The 18,033-nt window shown below is 51.7% G+C and overlaps 1 protein-coding gene across 13 annotated transcripts in view; it reads right to left on the reverse strand.

Moving 5' to 3' along the window:
- Nucleotides 1-18,033, reverse strand: part of ZNF362 (zinc finger protein 362) — a 39,568-nt gene continuing 21,535 nt past the window's right edge. For all 13 annotated transcript variants that reach the window (XM_046010263.1, XM_046010220.1, XM_046010307.1 and 10 more), the window contains 5 exons: nt 16,394-16,715; nt 15,416-15,640; nt 5,456-5,534; nt 5,150-5,308; nt 1-1,805 (listed from right to left, as the gene is read on the reverse strand). In XM_046010263.1, the coding sequence (XP_045866219.1) occupies nt 1,689-1,805; nt 5,150-5,308; nt 5,456-5,534; nt 15,416-15,640; nt 16,394-16,715 (902 nt within the window). In that variant the 3' untranslated portion in view covers nt 1-1,688. The remainder of the gene's footprint in view (nt 1,806-5,149; nt 5,309-5,455; nt 5,535-15,415; nt 15,641-16,393; nt 16,716-18,033) is intronic.

The following is an 18,033-nucleotide window of genomic DNA, read 5'->3' on the forward strand; positions in this document are numbered from 1 at the left end:
CGGGTGCGGGTACAGTTTATTCTTCACAACAGAGAAATACAAAGAGCAGAGGAACTCTGGAACTCCTTTGTTTGTTGCCCCATTTAGTGTCTTCCCCCACATTCGATTTTTATTTTGCTCCCCACCCCCTTTCTTAAATCTAATGCAAACTTGTTTCCTGAAGCACTGAGGGGCACCTGCCCTCGCCTCCCTGCCACCAAGATGCAGACTGAGAAGCCAACAGACTGTTTTCTCTTTTTTAATAAGGTAACTAGTTCTAAATATGGTGGCCTGGAGGTCCCATAGAAAAAAGCAAATGGGGTGTTAACAGTATGTATAACAGCGTATTTACAGGGTAGTAACATGCGGACAAAAAGCTACAATACTGAGTTATCAGACGACGCAAGTCAAACAAGGGGGCAGAGAACCCCATGGGGGGGAAAAAAACCAGGAAACGTTAAACTGGTAAATCAATGGCGAGTTAAGGCTTAAAAAGTGTATAAAAATAACACAGTTAATATTCAAAACGGAACTCCAGATACAGAATATATAGATGAGTTTCTGTCTAGTTTTCTTTTTTTTTTTTTTCCCCGGGGGATGAAGGGGGGCTTCTCCGGGCTCTGTACATAGTTCCTATATACACGGACACGCATGGCTTTCAGATTGGGGTGTGTCTGTGGGGGCTGAGGGCAGGGTCTGCTCCTGGGACCCTCCTCCCCGAGGATCCCTTCCCTGCTGAGGGGCCTAGGGCCTGGACTGGGGATTCCCCCTCCATAACAGGGAAGACAAATAACCCCTCCCTGGGCACTGCCCCATCTGGAGGAAATTCTGGAGGGGGGTGGTCCTAAGCCCAGGCCCACTCCCTCCCCACTCCGCTGCCCACAGTCTGGGTTGGTGGGAGAGGTAGCCAATAGGTTTCCTGGCCAGCACCGAGGTAGACTGGGGTGGTCTTCAGGGCAGTGGAGGGCTGGGTCTTACCCAGCCCACCCTCAGCCCATTTCCCTGGGCCTGCGCCCAGCCCAGCCCAACGCTGCACCCTTTGGTCCTGCGGATCTCCCGGCTCCTCTCTCATTTTGCCTCCTGAAGCCTGGGCAGCGTTGGGAGCTGCTGCATCCCTCTGCTCAGTAATGCCCAGGGCGTAGCTCGAGAGGTGTGAGTGGGGCACCCAGGGGTGAGTGGCTCACTCCAGCTGCCTCCTGTCCCCTCCCACCTGAGGGTCCCCTTTGCAGTCCAGAAACCCAGGCCTGAGCCTTCCCTCAAGACCTGAGGCTGTGGCAAGAGAAGGTCCCACGTTGCCCTCTGGTTCTCTGTGTCCATCTGTCCGATTCTTTTAATTTCTCGGTCTTAGCAGCACCAACTTCTTGGCCAATAAATATCTTTTTTGTTATTTCCAAAACAAACTTAAAAAAAAAAACAACAAACAGTGAAGCAAGTGGAGGGTGGGGAACAAAAAGAAACCCAACAGAGAGGTTCAAAGTGCTCTGAGATCGTCTTTGGATGCCACCAAAACAGTCCAGAATCTTGCAGTTGGCCTGGCCGCCCCGGGAGCTGAACCGGGCAGGGCTTCTGCAGCCCAGGCTTTCTGGAAGGTCAGGAAGGTCATGAGAGAGCTCGGCTGTTCCTGGAGGGCCCCTGGAGGAAGTTGGGGCCTGGTGCTGCCTGGGTCTGTGTCTGCCAGTGGGCAGGGTGGGGCGGCGCCTTGGGTCGGCTCAGATGAGGGAGATTCGCACCGGGATGCCGGGAGACTCCGTCCTCTGGGGCGAGTGGTGGCTCACCAGGTGCTCCACCACTGTGTGTTTGGACATGTGCTTCATCAGGTAGGTCTCCTGTGGGCAGGGGTGAGATTCACAACATGTGACCAACCAACCATGGGCAAGAGACGCAGGGGAGGCTGCAATTCCCACAAGTGGCCACTGGAGGGCTCCTTGCTGGGGGAGGGGGGCCAGTTCCTGGTGAGCAGTCCCCACCGCTCTAGGCCATCAGATGGGCACTGGGCATTAGTTCTAGTGATGCAGCATCTTCACCCGGTGTGGATGCTGGCTCGTTTCCCAGACTCTGAGCCTACAGGTCACACTAGCTGGAAAACTGCCTGGCACCAGGGTCATCCCTCAGTAGTGCCCATCCAGAATTTCCTAGCGCCAGGCCAATAGGCAGTAGTGGAGTATGCTGGCAGGGATCGAGCATGGCTGCCCCCTTCTGGCTGGCTCCAGCAAGAGGGAAGTAGCAGGAGCCCTTGGTCTGAGCTGGCTTCTGCCATCTCCTAGCAGTGGAACCTCAGACATGTCATCCCGGGTGTCCAAGTCGGTTTCCTCCTCCTGAAGGCACAGCCTCTAAGGGTTGCTTTGGTGGACAGGGCTCCCAGCATGCAGTATGGGTTGAGGGGACTCCTCCTTCCCCGGTCTCTACACTGCATTCTGGGTGGTGGTGGGAGTCCCTGCCACTGCAGCAACCCCCCCCCCCCCGCCCGCCCCACAACTTGATGCTCCCTGGAGAAGCAGCTGGATCTGATGGGACTAGTGACTCACGGAAGCATAAATGGGGCATGCTCCGCTCGTCCCTTGAGTGCCCCCACAGGCTCTGCTAAGTCTGACCTGAGGCACCTACGGCTGGGTGGGTTTTGTGACCCAAAGGCTCACCTGCAGGCCCAGAGGCCCTCACTCAGCTGGGAGGAGGCAGAGCACCCAGGGAGCCACCACTCGCCCCCCAGGCCCCAGGCTCAAATGTCACTTTGCTCAGAATCTGGTACAGGAAGACCTCAAATGTGGTGGCAACGTGCTATCAACACCAGAGGGAAGCCATCAGCAATGTCCAAACCAGGAAACTACTCGTCAATGGATACCTTGCAAAGGACAGAAAGGCCCAAGTCGGGGGACAGGGTGGGGAATCAACAGATTAAGAGATATACTGATTGGGTGCAAGGTAGGGCTCTTATTTGCATCTTGATTACAAAATCAAATTTTAAGTAAATAAAATTCTGGCCTTCCGCAGATAAAAATGTGAACGCCGACTGGGGATTTGATGATATCAAGGACTTAACGGTGAGTTGTAAAGATATTGTGGGTATGTTCAAAAAGAGGAGTCCTTGTGTTTAGAGACACAGTGAACATTTTCAGATGAAACACTATAATGTCTATTTTACTTCAAAAAATAGGGATATGAATGAGGTAAGACTGATTGATGGTTCTGGGGGCTAATGGAACATGAAGGTTCACTATTCTAAAATATGTTAAAGTAGCTGAAAATTCAATCCATTAAAGTTTTTGTTTTGTTTTGTTTTTAAATAAAAAGGTACATTGGGATGCCTGGCTGGCTCAGTCAGTGGAGCCTTTGACTCTTGATCTTAGGTTCATAAGTTCAAGCCCCACACTGGGCATGGAGCCTACTTTAAAAACAAGACTTACTTACTTACTGTCAACTTACTTTAATTAAAAACAAAAATAAATTTAAAATAAAGGTAAGTATTCTTGTTCTAGAGAGTCCAGTCAGGCCCAGTTCAGGATGGGGCCCAGGGACAGCCCTTACCCCCAGAGTTCAGACGGACTCCATCTAGAGCTACAGCCCGTAAATGCCAGCAGCCCGTCCCCTAGAGGCAGGTGTGAGGAGGCGGATGTGGAGAACTTGAGGCCAACACCAGCCAAAGGTCAGCCAGCTGAGTGGGGCTCCTAGGTCTCTGTGGTGCCCCACCTCGCCCCTTGGGGCCCTTTCCCCACAGGTTCTGCCCTCTGTCTTTCACCTCTCCTCTGCCCTTTGAACTCCAGGGAAGGAGCAGTGTGACGAACCCAGCACCCAGTAAACTGTAGGCCTGGCCAGCACCTAACATACTCCTGACACCCCAGGTGTGGCCCCTGCCCGTCAGTGACCTTTCAAAATACCCTCCCAGGCAGTCCCCTTCCCCCAGTGCCTTCCACTCCACCTGGCACATATCCAAACTCCCTAACAGGGCCCCCCACAGCCTCGTGTGACCTAATTTCCTTTCAGTTCCCGGAACGCGCCATGTTGGTTCCACCTCAGGGTGTGTGCATTCACCCTTCCCTGCTTGGAGGGTTCCTACCCTCCTTACCCTTCAGGGCTCCAATGAAATGTGACCCCCTCAGCCGGCCTACCCAGACCGGCGTCCCCTTCCCAAATCCATTCCAGCCTCCCTGCTGCTTCATCAACCTGTGGTCCTTCAGACCGGTGGTTCTCCGCCAGAGGCAGCTGACCCCTGCCCCAGGACATCTGGCAACTTCTGGAGGCATTTTGGGTTGTGAGAGCTTGGCGAGGGGCTTGCTGGTGAGCAGGGGCCAAGGACGTTGCTAACATCCTACAAGTCACCGGACAGCCCCCCAGCAGAAAGCGACCCTGCCCACTGGTGACCATGCGCTGAGGCTGACAGACCTTCTCAGGGCTGTTACCACAATCTGTCATTCCGTGTTTATTTGGTGGTTACTTGTTTAATATCTGTCTCCAGCAATAGTCTCCAACCTCCCTGGGGGCACAGAATGTGTCTGCTGGATTCATCCCGATGCCCAAGCGCCTGGCACAAATGTTCACTAAACACTGAATGAATAAATAATGGCGTTAGTGGACGTTTATTAGACACGGACTGGGCCGGCCAACAGCCCTGTGAGGTAAGAACAGTTACCTCGTCCGTTTTACAGATGAGGAAACTGAGGCTCAGTCATCCGTGTGGGTTTTCCTGGGGCTCTGCTAACCAGGATATTTCATTAACTGAACACAGACACCCCAGTGACAGGCCAAGCTCCCTCTGCTGAAAGGTCTCTGCTCGGGGAAATTCCCACCCAGGACAGGGGGCTGGATGAGGTGATCTACTGTTCAGGCCTTCCCTGAGGTGAGGTGGCTCCAGGCCGGGTCACTGTGCCCCCTTGTGGCCACAATGGGGCTTGCAGCTTCCCCAGTGGCGAGTCCCGTCCCCCTCCTGGCTCTGGAGAGCAGGGTTCCTGGCCCCCCACCACTGCCTTGAGTGTTCCTGGGGCCTGGAGCAAACCACGCCTGGGAAAGCCAGGCTAAAGGCCGCCAGGAGGCTGGCAGCTCGGCCCAGGGCAGCCAAAATCAGAGCTGGGAAGCTAAAGTCCTGGCTCCACCACTCATTGGTGGAATCCCGTCCCCTCTCTGGGCCTCAGTTTCCTTGCCTGGAAAGTGGGGAGAATCAGGGACCCCAGGCACTCACCGAGGTGTAGGCCCGCCCGCACATGCTGCAGCAGTAGGCCTTGGCGTGCTTGATGGCGTGGGCCGAGAGGTGGATCTGCAGGGAGGCGGAGTCCGAGTAGGCCCGGTAGCAGTTGGGACACTTGTAGGGCTTGTCCTTGTTGTGCTGGCGCTGGTGAGACTGTGGGGAGCACAGTCGGGGGTCGGGAGCCAGGCCCCACGGGGTGGGGAAGGGGAGCCGCCCAGTCCCACCCCCTTCTGCTGCTCCCTGTGCAGGGGGCAGGCGGCCAAGCACCCGCAGGTAAGAGGCAGGCGGATGGGCACTCACCTGGAGGTTGGAGAGCTGAGTGAAAGCCTTTTCGCAGCCAGGATGTGGGCACTTGTAGGGTCTGTCGCCTGTGTGGATTCTGCAATGGGCAGCCCAGTGAGGCACAGTCCCTGACAGATAACCCGGCCAGCTCCAGCCCCCAAGGCCTTGGAGGCCTTGCACTATATATCTGGTCCCCAAGCCTCCCAGTCTCCCCTCCCCACACTCTCCAGAGAGCACCAGGCAAGAGCTGCCGCTTCTCCTTTGTCCTCTGGTCTCCCAGTCTGCCAGTCTGTGACCAGAGCCCTCCTGCTCCCCACAGGTCCCTGCCGAACCCAACGCACCACCCGCACCCACTCAGACACCCGGCCCAACCCTCCAGCTAAATAGTGGCCACTTGCTCTGACCACTTTGCGCCCTCCTCTTCTTCAAAACCCACCTACAGACCACTGTTGCCAAGAACACAGACCCACGGCTTTGCCAGGAACTTCCCTGTCCACCCTGCCTCCTCCCCCCAGAAGGAAGCCTCTCTCTCTCTCTCTCTCTGATTGGCCCCCAGTTTCTGCCTCGTGCCCTGTCTCCATATCAGAGACACGTCTGTGTAATGGCAATCTGGTCACCCCAGCTACTGAGAGACTGCGGGACAGGGAGGCCCTGTAGTTCAGCTCCTCTGTCCCTTTCCACTCCTGGGTTCTCATCCTGGCTCCACCATCTATCTACTAGCTCAGTGACCCTGGGGGGGGGGGGGGAATCACTGAGCCTCAGTTTGCCCATCTGCAATATGGGCATCAAAATATGCTCTCACTTCACTTTGTGAAGCTAATGTTAGATAATACATGCTAAGGGGCTTCTCTGAGTGTTGGCACAAAGTCGGCACTCACGAAACACCTGCGATGTTTATCCCACAGGGCACCCGTGTGCCAGGCATCACGCTCGGCAATTGGAATGAACAACACAGACAAAACCACTGGCTTGTGGAAACAAACAACAAACACGAACTAAGTAAATTCCATGTAGAATGTCATAAGTGCAGTGAGAAGAAAAAAATAAGGTGGGGGGGCATGAATGCCCTGGGTGGTGAGGTATGTGCAATTTTTTTAAAATATTTTATTTATTTATTTGACAGAGAGGGAGGTCACAAGTACGCAGAGAGGCAGGCAGAGAGAGAGGGAGAAACAGGCTCCTCACTGAGCAGAGAGCCTGATGCGGGGCTCGATCCCAGGACCCTGAGATCATGACCTGAGCCGAAGGCAGAGGTTTAAACCACTGAGCCACCCAGGCGCCCCGTATGTGCAATTTTAAACAGGGTGGTCAGGGCAGGCCTCCCTGAGAGGGTAACTCCAGAATGACCACTTCAGAGCTGATGGCTGTATTTTCTGTTCAGGTCTGTGGTGCTGCTCATGCTTGTCTGACAGGCCAGGTGAGGACGGACAGAGCTGGGCCCAGATGAGGTGCCCACGTGGGGGTGCCCCGTCCTCCATGCAAGCCCCCCACCTTCAGCCTGCGCTTGTCTTCCGTCACCTGTTCTGGCAAATCCTCTTTGCCAAGCAGGGGTGCAGCGGAAGGCTGGCTGGCCTGAACCTTGTTTGTCTCCTTTGCCACTGAGCATCGGGTGGAGGGAGAACCCGGCCCCGGCCGCTCAGTTTCGGTTCCTTCCCCTAACGCCCCAGCTCACCTCGCTGACTGGGCTGCTCTGGCCGTCAACACACTCATCAAACAAACTAAGGTCCCTGGCGCAGCAGGCCTCCTGCTGGACAGGCTGGAATAAAGACCCCTCCCTGCCACCAGGAAGTCACTGGCTGCCGGCTGTGAACACGGGTAGAGTCCAGAGTGTGTCGTTCAAGGCCCTTCGCCAGGGGCTCTGGGGTACCCTCCCTGCTCCTCTGCACCCTCCATCCTGCTTGGAGATCCATTTCTCATTGGGCAACCTTGCCTGACTGATGATCCTGCCTGCCATAGCTGGGTCCCCACTGCACCCCTGGTAGGGGAGGCAGCCCCTCCCGTCTCCTCTACGAGCCGGGGATCCGAGGGCAAGCCCAGGGCCTGGCCAAGGCTGCTCAGACACCTGCCAAGTGGAGCTGGGCTGGCCTGGCGTTGAGAACCCGTATTTTACCCGCATATTTCTGGGGACATCATCCCAGCCACAGCACCCTGTCTCTCCAACACAGGACCTTCAAGGCCATCTGGACTGACTCCGACTGAGGTCACAACCCCTCCATTTCATTCCATTCTCACTCCCCTCCAGGGCTGGGGAATTCATTCAGCTGAGGTTGGGTGCCAGGGGAGACTGAGGGACCCCCCCCCCGACATGCACTGATTTTGCTTTAAAACCCCCCCAATACCCACTCCAGAGTCCTCACCGCTCACTGGGCCTCTCCCTGCCACCCTCAGCCCCCATCCCCGTTGGCCTCCCCGCAAGCTCCACTAGCTTCCAAGCTTCTTCCTCGACCCAGGCTAGCCCCTCTTCCAGGCACACTTTTCCCTCAGCGAACGCCCAGCAAAAACCCACACTCCTGTTCTCAGCATAGAAGCCCTTGATTGGCCAGCCTTTCCTGACCCCCTGGACCAGGCCTGGCCCCTGCAGGCCCTCTCAAGCCCCCAAGCACGGATACTGATTCTGTCCCCATCTAATCCCTGTTTTGGTTCCTGAGTTCCTCGGCCTCCTGAGAGCAGGTGCTCCCTGGGTCCCGTTCACCACCATCACCCCAGGGCCAGGCGCGGGCTCGGCTGAGAGGACCCGATACAGAGTCGTGGACTGAATGAAGGAAAGAGAGTTCTCTGTGAGGTCAGTCATCTGCTCAATATAACCAACGCGCTCCACACTGCACAAGCATTTTTTGACTGACTGACCGAGCACCCTCCAAAGGACTCTAGGTCCCTCCTCAGGGACCCAGCCAAGCCCTCCTGAATGGGAAACCGCCCTTCGGCCTCATCCAGTCCAAGTGTCATGGCTGCCTGGCCTCCTCCCTAGACTCCCAGCCTCAGCCTCTCCCCTCCTGGCCTCCGCCATAGCAGCAGCGCGGGCATCTGACCTTGCCAGGACCCTCCCTGGCAACCTCCATGGTTTCTCCCTCTTCCAGGACAGAGTCCAAACCCTGTGCCCCGGCATTCAAGGCCTTGGTTTCTAAAGCCTCCCCCTCCACCACTGCTCTCCCCGACACAGCATCTTTCCAACTTCCCCACAATGTGCATGCATCCCCCAGGATGCTCCGAGCCTTTGCTCATGCTGCTGTCCCTGTCCCTAGGGAGGGCTATGGACCCTTCAACACATGACCCAGATGGTCTTCCCCCACAGCCCCCACGTACTTCACTCTTCCACAGAAGTTTCCACATCCACCAGCCTCCCAGGTCACAGTGGGGTTCCTCTGGGCCAGAGCCTGCCTGTGACCACCGATCCGCCCTTGTGTGTGCCCCCCAGCACTGGGCTGGCTCCGAAGGGGCATCGGGGACTGCCAGCTGGGTGAATGGGGGGCTGAGCTGCTTGCTCCCAGTGAAACAGCCCCAAAGCCCTTCAGTCCCTTAGCTGCAAGCTAGGACCAAGCCCTCGATTCCCACATCAGAGTCCTGTCCCTGCAGAGCATCTTCTCAGCAGGGTAGCACCCAGCCTAGCCTCCCAAAAGTGCAGTGAAGAGGAGCTCACCACGGACCCCAGGGAGCACAGGAAAGCCGAGTTGAAATCGGGGCCCATGGACTGCCCCAGAGACTTGGCCTGCAGTGCCCGGCAGCCTTGCCCAGCCAAGCTTCTCCTGCAGCCTGACAGCCGCAGCCCCTTCCTCCCTCTGAGGCGCAGGCTCCTGGGGGGTCTGGGCTCGAACCTCACTTCTACCTCCTCTTTGCGGAGTGACCTTGGGAAAGTGACTCAGCCTCCCCAAGCCCAGTTCCCTCAGCCCGAAAACGGAGATAAGGATCAGAAGGACTGGAAGGATTCAGTGACCTATTCTAAAGGTTTCTAAGACATTTTTGTAGTGATAGCTTTCTAATACATTCCTTTCTAGTTAAGACAATTGATGAAAATCGACAAAGAATTTATTCCATGTTTACATAAAATCACTGAAGATTCCTTAGTTCTCAATTGTTCTTTTATTTTGCAGGTAATAAACGGCACCCCAGGGGGACTGACCTCAGGTGCATTGTACTCGGTAACTCACACAAGAGCAGGTTCGGTGACAACCTTCCTCAAGATGACCCCCGCCCTGTGGCGTTTTTCAGATTGGCTGTCTCTTACTTAAAAACACAAAGTCACACTGTGGGCAGACTCTATGGGGTAGGGAATCACCTTCTGCAAGGCCAGGTGCCCAGGAGCCTTTGACAAGGACGGGTGGTTATTATGAGTTTATTACCAACCACGACTGTCATCAAACGACACCTCCCCGCGCCACCGGCATCGGGCCACATGTACCCAACGTACGTGTCACAGAGCTGAGAGAAGAAAAGCAAACGTGAGAAACCGTCTGCAGCCTGAGTAAGCAAATCCAGCCACCTGAGCTAAACTATAGCTCTGTAACCCGCTGGCAAACCGGCGCCATCCCCACTATCCCCTCGTGTCGCGACACTGCAGAGCTGCGATCTCATCCGTGTGCTAACGGCTGCCGTATGTGGGACTTGTGCTGTTTTCGCACGGCCACCAGACTCACTACAGAGGTCTGCTTGCTTCCTTTTGAAACACATGGGGTCTTTATTATTTACCAAGCCAACCCTGAACTCTGGACTTCCTCAACACTTTGCCCATCCCCCCACTTTTCTTTACTTGCTGTGTCTTCCTTTCCCAGAAGGAGGTCCCAGCAGGATGCTCCAGCTCCTCTGAACTACGTTACCCCCAAAATGCTCCAGGCCCATCTTTCTCAACAGAGTAATCTTGCACAACCCGTTTCTAAGTCCATTTCTATTACGAGACCAGGGCTGGGTCAGCCTTGGACATGACTTTCTTTTATTCCCGTCATTACTGGCAGTCACCTTTGGATGATAGATTTGACTGGTTCTCCATGGAGGAGCAAAAGACAGGAAGGAGTCCCCGTGGAATGGGCTAAAACAAGGAACTTGGAATCTGGTTGCATCTTTATGCTTGGCTTTTTCTGTTTGTTTGTCTAATGGATTCTGGGGCTTCTGGATTCACTGGGTTAGGACACATTGGTTTAATTATAGGTGCCCCTGTCTACTGACTAGTAATTTGTCTCTAATGTTAACAGGACCCTCTTACGTGGCTTGTTTGGTTTCCCACCATTACGCACTCAAATCACTCAAGGGGGAAAAAAAGTGTGTCCTCGGGAACAGAGAGCAAAATGCTGGATCAAGAAACATCAGCAAAATACCCTCCTTCATGAGCCTGTTAATTTTTTGTTGCTCTTCTGGTCATGGTTTTGATTAATATTTTAGAACTAAAGCTTACTTCTGAAAAAAACAAGGATTCTTTTTTCCTAAGATTTTATTTATTAGTGAGAGATAGAGCACAAGCAGGGGGAGGGGCAGAGGAAGAGGGAGAAGCAGACTCCCCGGAGAGCAGGGAGCCCGACGCAGGGCTTGATCCCAGGACCCTGGGATCACGACCCAAGGTGAAGGCAGACACTTAATCGACTGAGCCATCCAGGTGCCCCAAAACTAGGATTCTTCATACTTATCACTACTTGCTACCACTTTTATTTTCTACCAGACTGATGCTCAGACCTCACCTAGGCTATCCACTCTGTGCCCTTAGCCTTCTTAAATCCAGGCCCCACATCAGAACAATAAAGTTATCAAAGTATCTTTTACACCCCAACGCTACTGGACTTTCTAGATGGCCACCAAACAACACCAAAGATTTCCTTCGTTGCTTTATAAGAAGAGTGATGCTCCAAAATGACCGATGTATTTTCTGAATTTCTCATTACCAAAAACACTAGAATGAGAGCTGTCCTATGAAGATGCAAGTGTAAGAACGCTGGCAATCAAAAGAAGAGACACTCAGAGGAGGGCCTGGGTGGCTCAGTCAGTTAATCGCCCAACTCTTGAACTTGGCTGGGGTCATCATCTCAGTGTGAGACCGAGCCCCACATCAGGCTCCAATCTGGGCAGGGTGTGGGATTTTCTCTCTTCCTCTCTCTCTCTGCCCCTCTCCTGCCCTCCCTCTCTTAAAAAAAAAAAAAAAAAGAAGAGATAACTCAATCTCCGTGTATTCATTTATATTTTATGTGTACATATATATACACAGAAAACATATTTATATTACATATATGATTATATGTAATTTATATACAAATATATAGTATATCATACACAATTATATATGCTATCTAATATATATTACTTGTGTACTTTATTTAAAAAATTCTTTTTTTTTAAGATTTTATTATTTAATTGACTGAGAGACAGCTAGAGAGGGAACACAAGCAGGGGGAGTGGGAGAGGGAGAAGCAGGCATCCCGCTGAGCACAGAGCCCGATGCGGGGCTTAATCCCTCATGACCTGAGCTGAAGGCAGATGCTTAACTACTGAGCCACCCAGGCACCCCTAAAAAATATTTCATTTATTCGTCAGAGAGAAGGAAAGAACAAGCAGGGGAGAGGAGTGACAGGCAGAGGGAGAAGCAGGCTCCCCGCTGAGCAAGGAGACCCTATGGGACTCAATCCCAGGATACTTGGATCATGACCTGAGCTGAAGGCAAACACTTAACCAACTGAGCCACCTAGCGGTCCCAACTTGCGCACTTTTTAAAGTGAAGACCAAAAAAACCCAGTAATTTATTTTCATGTACAATAAAAATCAAAAAGAAATGTCCTTAAAAAAGTGTTTTCTACATTTAACTACACTTATCAATTAGCGACAGTCCTAACATATGCTCTATGAGATAATTAAAGAGCCTGAAGATGGGTCAATATCCTTGCTACCTAAAATAAGTTCTTAATCTGAAAAAATGGATCATGCATTCTATCTTAATAGAAGACTCCATTCTCCTCCATTCTGACATTGATTGTTACAATAAATGTTTATTGTTACAATAAAGGGACCAGTCATTCAGGCTAATCTGCAGTTCCCAGTCCCTCCTGCCTAGAGGCCTCTCCTTCCGGTCAGAAGTGGAGTCTTCTGAAGAAGACATCAAGAGATTATGGCCTCAGTAGAGGACTGTAGCACATGCACTTGGCTCTCTAGGCTCCAGAGAACAGATGAATGGGCACAGCCTCCAGCCACGCTGATACCATCGCTTTGACCAGACACTGCCCGAGGCCAAGGCAGGATCCACGAGTCTGCAGTCCAGAAGGAGACAACCTGGCGAAGCAGATGGACCACCCAAGACCAGCAAGACGGGTACTACGACTTCGAGCCGAACGAAAGTGATTTAAGTGGGGTTCATTCCTATTTCCAAAAGGGGATCGAGAAGACCCTTTTCTTCTTTGATCTCTACCTCTAATCCTTGATTTAAGAGGTTATATTGGAACCTCTTAAAATTAAAAAATTTTAATTTTAATTATTATTTAATTATTATTTAATTTAAAAATTAATTAAATTAAATTATTTTATTTATTAAATTTTTAATTTATTAAAATAAATTTTAAAAATTTTAATTTTAATTATTATTTAATTATTTAATTATTATTTAATTTTAATTAAAAATTAAAAAATATTCCTTCAATGGTGCCTTTCCAACTAATCCTTCAGAATTCTGGGGGAGGAGACTAACTATAAAAATTTAACATTAGATATAAACTCACGACTTATCAAGGAAATTTTAAAATAATAGTTCTACTGGGGTGCCTGGGTGGCTCAGTCAGACGAACGTCCAACTCTTGATTTTGGCTCAAGCCATGACCTCGGGGTCGTGGGCCCCACGTCAGGCTGTGTGCTCAGCGACGAGTCTGCTTGTTTGCTTGAGGATTCTCTCTTTCTCCCTCTGCCTCTCCCTCCCCAGCCTCCATACTCTTTCCCTCTCTCTAAAATAAATCAATAAATCTCTAAAAAAATATATAATAAAATAACAGTTTTGTTGAAAACAGCATATTATGGGCCCCAAACTATAAAACTGCTCAGAATAATTGCCCACAAATGTTCACAGTGTCTTCCCTGGGACCACTTCTCTTCATGGCCATTAGTTTGGTATACAAGGTCAGTAAGAATCTGTCCTCCTTCCCAACAGGATATAATTGGGTAAATCAAATTTGTAACCATGACCGTGCCAGAAATGTCACATTTAATGAGAAATTTCATTATATTAGGCATGACAAGCCTGAGAGTAAAACACACGGACCGTCCTTCCCATGTGGGATGTGGCCTCCCTGGGAGGCTGCCGAGGATCTGCTCCCTGGCTTGCAGATTCCCATCCAGCCTTTAAGGTTACAGAAAAAGTTACTCCTATCAGCCCTAAACACTGACAAACGGGGATTCTGCAAAAAGAAGTCACCCCTATCATTACAGGTTGTACAGGCACTACCCGACGAGGCTAACCGGCATGGTCTGAGGTTTCTGATCTTAGACAATATCCTAGGAAATTTTTTCACACCCACCGATTCAAATGATGACCCCGAGGTTCCACGAAGCCTCCTGACCAAAGTTAGCTCTAAAGCCTTGGTATCTTATGCTCTGATCTTAACAGCCATACACCCAGTGAGACTTTGCTTATTAATCATCACCTCGTTACAATGGCCTATGTCCAGAAAACTGGCCAAACTTAAACAAAAATCAAAGTAATGACAAATATGAGAAAATTGCCGCAACAAACCACTGTGGTCCAATCCTTACACCTCAGGAGGCACAGGAGCAGCAGGAACGGACCGAGGCCTCATCCTGCTGGCACTCCCCCGTTGCTGTCTTACTACCAAACCTACACATTATGCCTCCGAGTCCAAGAAAAAGACCAACAAGGCATTCCTGCGCCCCGTGATAAAGCCTACAAAGACAGCGGACACAGCTGAATAAATCACAATAGTAACGACAATTTTTAAAAATGCTAAAAGCAAAAACTAGGGTCTGTCTCACATCAGTGCCCCAAAAAGAGAAAACTTGATCGCTTCCTGCAAGTTACAAGCTCTGTAGCAAAACCTACTGTATCCCTGACTTTCCCAAGCTGGTACTGCCCAACACACAGCAACGCTCGTGGACATATATGATCATCGTTGGGGGCGGTGAGGGGGGCAGGGAGGGCTGTGTTCCTTCCCCTCTGAAGAGCTGAACTACTATAATCTTGGTAACCTTTGGTTTGTTTCTTTAAACACCTGTGGTATTTTTATTTGGCAAGTGGTGAGTCAGCCTTTCTGATATTTGTACTCCCCTGCAAAAATCTGTCTTTTCTTAGAGCATTTGTGTTTCTGAATCTCTCTTTCACGCACTCCACTAGATAGAATTCCTATGAGGACAGGGATTTTTGTGTTTTGTTCATTGCTGTGTTCCCAGCACCTAGAACCATGCCTGTCTTGCCGCCGAGGCTCTGTAAATATTTGTTAAACGGATGAATCATATGTTCTATAAAAGACAGTTCTACTTATTCCATAGATATCCCACAAACGCCCAGATGCTTATTACGTGCTACACGCTGGGGATATGGGGCCAAGCCCTCGCCTTCAAGCGCTCCCAATATATTTCAGGTGGCAGACAGAGAATGTGACACATGCAAGGCAGCCTGCCACTGAGCTGATGGGGATGCACGTGGCCTGTGGGGCCCCAGGAGAACTTCCCGGAGGAAGCTGAAAGGAGAGATGGCTAGGAGAGGGCCAGAGAAACAGGATAAAGAAAAGGGAGGGTGTCTCAGGTAAAGGACACAGCAGATGAGAAACGGGGGGGAAGGGTGACACAGTAGTGACAGCAGAGGCCAGTGAGGTCTACAAAGGTCATATCATCAAAGGCCTCAAATGCCAAGTAAAGGAGTCTGGTCTTGACTGTCGGGGCAGCGGGCACCTAGAGCAGGTCCTCGCCCCTCCCATACCAGGTCCATGCACCCAGCGCAGGTGCCGAGCCGAGACCGACCGCCGGGGGCAGAGGGGTTGGTGGGAGGGCAGCAGCAGGCAGGCCACTTACCTGGTGTGCTGCTGGAGGTGGGAGAGCTGTCGGAAGGACTTATCACAGTAGGAGCAGTGGTAGGGCTTCACGCCCAGGTGAATGCGCAAGTGCTGGGCCAGGTACGAGGCGTTGGCAAAGGACTTGGAGCAGTGCGGGCACTTGTGGGGCTTGGCCTCGGTGTGCGACTTGGAGTGAATCTGCATCTCAGACTTGGTGAAAAAGGTCAGCGGGCACACCTTACACCTGCGGGGCAAGAGGCACATTCACACCTGGGAAGAACCCCCACCCTCTGTCCGGAAGCATAGGGGGCCTCCCGCACCCACAGACCTTGTGGCCCGCACAGCGAGGAGCCCCGGGGACACAGGCCCACCAGGGAAAGCCAGGGGGCAGGCTCCCAGCCCAGAAAACCTCCAATCTGGAGGCCAAGGCTCTTCCCGTGGGGGACTCTAGTCACAGCAGCAGGGGACTGCCTGACATTTCCTGGAGGAGAGAGGCCCAGCAATGCTGGGGAGGTGTGCCCGGGGCCACAGTCCTTAACACTCAGAGTAAGAAGTTCTCCTCCTAGGTGCCCGTCAGAAGCATCTGGGGAGCCTTCAAAAAGGGCTGACTGGCCCTCTGCATGTTCCCCACCGACCCCTGACAAACTAAATCAGAATTTCTGGAGGTACGTTCCTGGGATGGGCATTTTCTGAGCGCTCCCCAGATGATTCTAACTTGAGGGCTGAGAACACTGCTTGATGGGAGGACGAATGGACTCCCACCGCTCCAGGCTGTGGTGAGCTGGGCCCCCAGCAGCCCCGAATAAGCAGGGGGAGGACCGCCCCACCCACCTGCGAAGGGGCTGTGGATGGGGCTTGTCAGAGAACCCCGCTCCTCAGGACCTGGGGTCCCATTCCAGCCCCAGCTGTTGGGCTCCAAGGGCAGCCCTTCGTGCGAGCCTCTGGCCCAAGCCCATGGTGGACCCCCTGGTGGACCCCTTTCCACCAAGACCCCCACCTGTATGTCTTGCCCTCCTTGGCAGTCTCGCCCGAGGCCAGGATGGGGTAGGGAACTACGAGGACAGGCGGCCCCCCTGGGTTCTCTGCCTTGATCTTTTTGCGGCCGCGCTCGGACTTTGGGGGGCCAAGCAGGCCGTGGCCCTGGATTGTCTTGATGGAGTCCAGGAGGGGGGGGCTGGTGATCCCTGAGATGAGGGTGGGGGACGAGGCGATGAGGCGGCTCTGGCTGGTGGTGGTGGGTGTGGACGGGGTGCTGGTACCCGTGCCTGCACTCGATTCCGACGTGCTCACAGCTGGGGTTCGGGAGGAGAGCCCCAGACCTGCAGAAGACATGGAGGGGAGGGCAGCTGCAGAGGCCTTTCCAAGCCTCCCCTTCCCTTCGTAAATTACCCGGGGTAACTACATGAGAGGCCCATGTATGTATAAGAGGCCTGACACACCGAAGAACTAAATTGGTTTGGTAACAGAGGCACTTTGGAAATACTCCAAACCACAGGATTTTTTCAAGATGTTTACTACTGTGTTATTTGCAATAGCAAAAAACTAGAGGAACTGAAATACGGAACATTAGGGAAGGGGTCCATACATCGTGATCAGTCTTCTCCACTGAACATTAACCGCCGACTAAAAAATTATGCTTGTAAAACAAAACACACACACACACAAAACAAACAAAACCAGCACATGTATGCATAGAAAAAGTAAGTAGGAGAAGAAGATATACCTAAAGTGATGTGGACAGTACAGCTAGGAGTAATTTTTTTTTTAAAGCATTTTGACTTAACTGTACTTTGATTCTTTGACCATGTACTTTTCAAAAAAACTTCTGTAATACAGGGGTGCCTGGCGGGCTCGGGTGGAGGGGCAGTGTTTGACCCTTGATCTCGGGGTTGTGGGTTCAAGCCCCACTTGGGTGTTGAGATTACTAAAAATAAATAAAAGCCTTTACAAAAGGGGAAAAGGAAACAAAAATAAAATAAACTTTTGTAACATAAGTCATTCTTTTAAAAACAAGGGGACTTGTTGATACATTTACAGTATCAGGTGAAGCCAACAAAAAGACGAAAATGGTACCTTTCATGTGACTAAAAGAAGGCTTCTTTTAAAAAGAAACCAAAAATCTCGCCATTGAGAAAGGTTAAGATCCAGAGATGGACAAGCGTTCGTGTCCGCCGCTGCATTTATAACCCTCAATGGAGGGCTGATTGGCAGAAGCCATTAATAACGTCAAATGTACAGGACTTCTGACGAAGCAACGTGGCTTCTAGAAACTGCCCATAAAGAAATATCTGCCACTGAGCACAAGATCTGTGTATATGGACCTTCTGTACAACCAAACTGGACACAGCCCGTTTGTCCTCAGCAGAGGCTGTGTAAAGAGACGCGGTCCATCTTCACTATGAAGGACTGAGCAGCCACAAAAACAAGAAAGGTTCTGTGCAATGATGGAGAGAGAACGCCCAAATGTGCTGTCGTCAGGTGAAAAAAAGCAAATCGTAGACGGTAGGAACCCATCTATTTAAAAAACACACACACACCTAAGCTTCCTATGTAGGTAACAGGCAATACAGATGTGTGTGTTAATGCACAGAAATAGCTCTGAGAAGACACACCCAACTAAATTTGTGTCTAAATTGT

This window comes from Meles meles, chromosome 1 (genome assembly GCF_922984935.1).
Source record: "Meles meles chromosome 1, mMelMel3.1 paternal haplotype, whole genome shotgun sequence".
NCBI lineage: Eukaryota > Metazoa > Chordata > Mammalia > Carnivora > Mustelidae > Meles > Meles meles.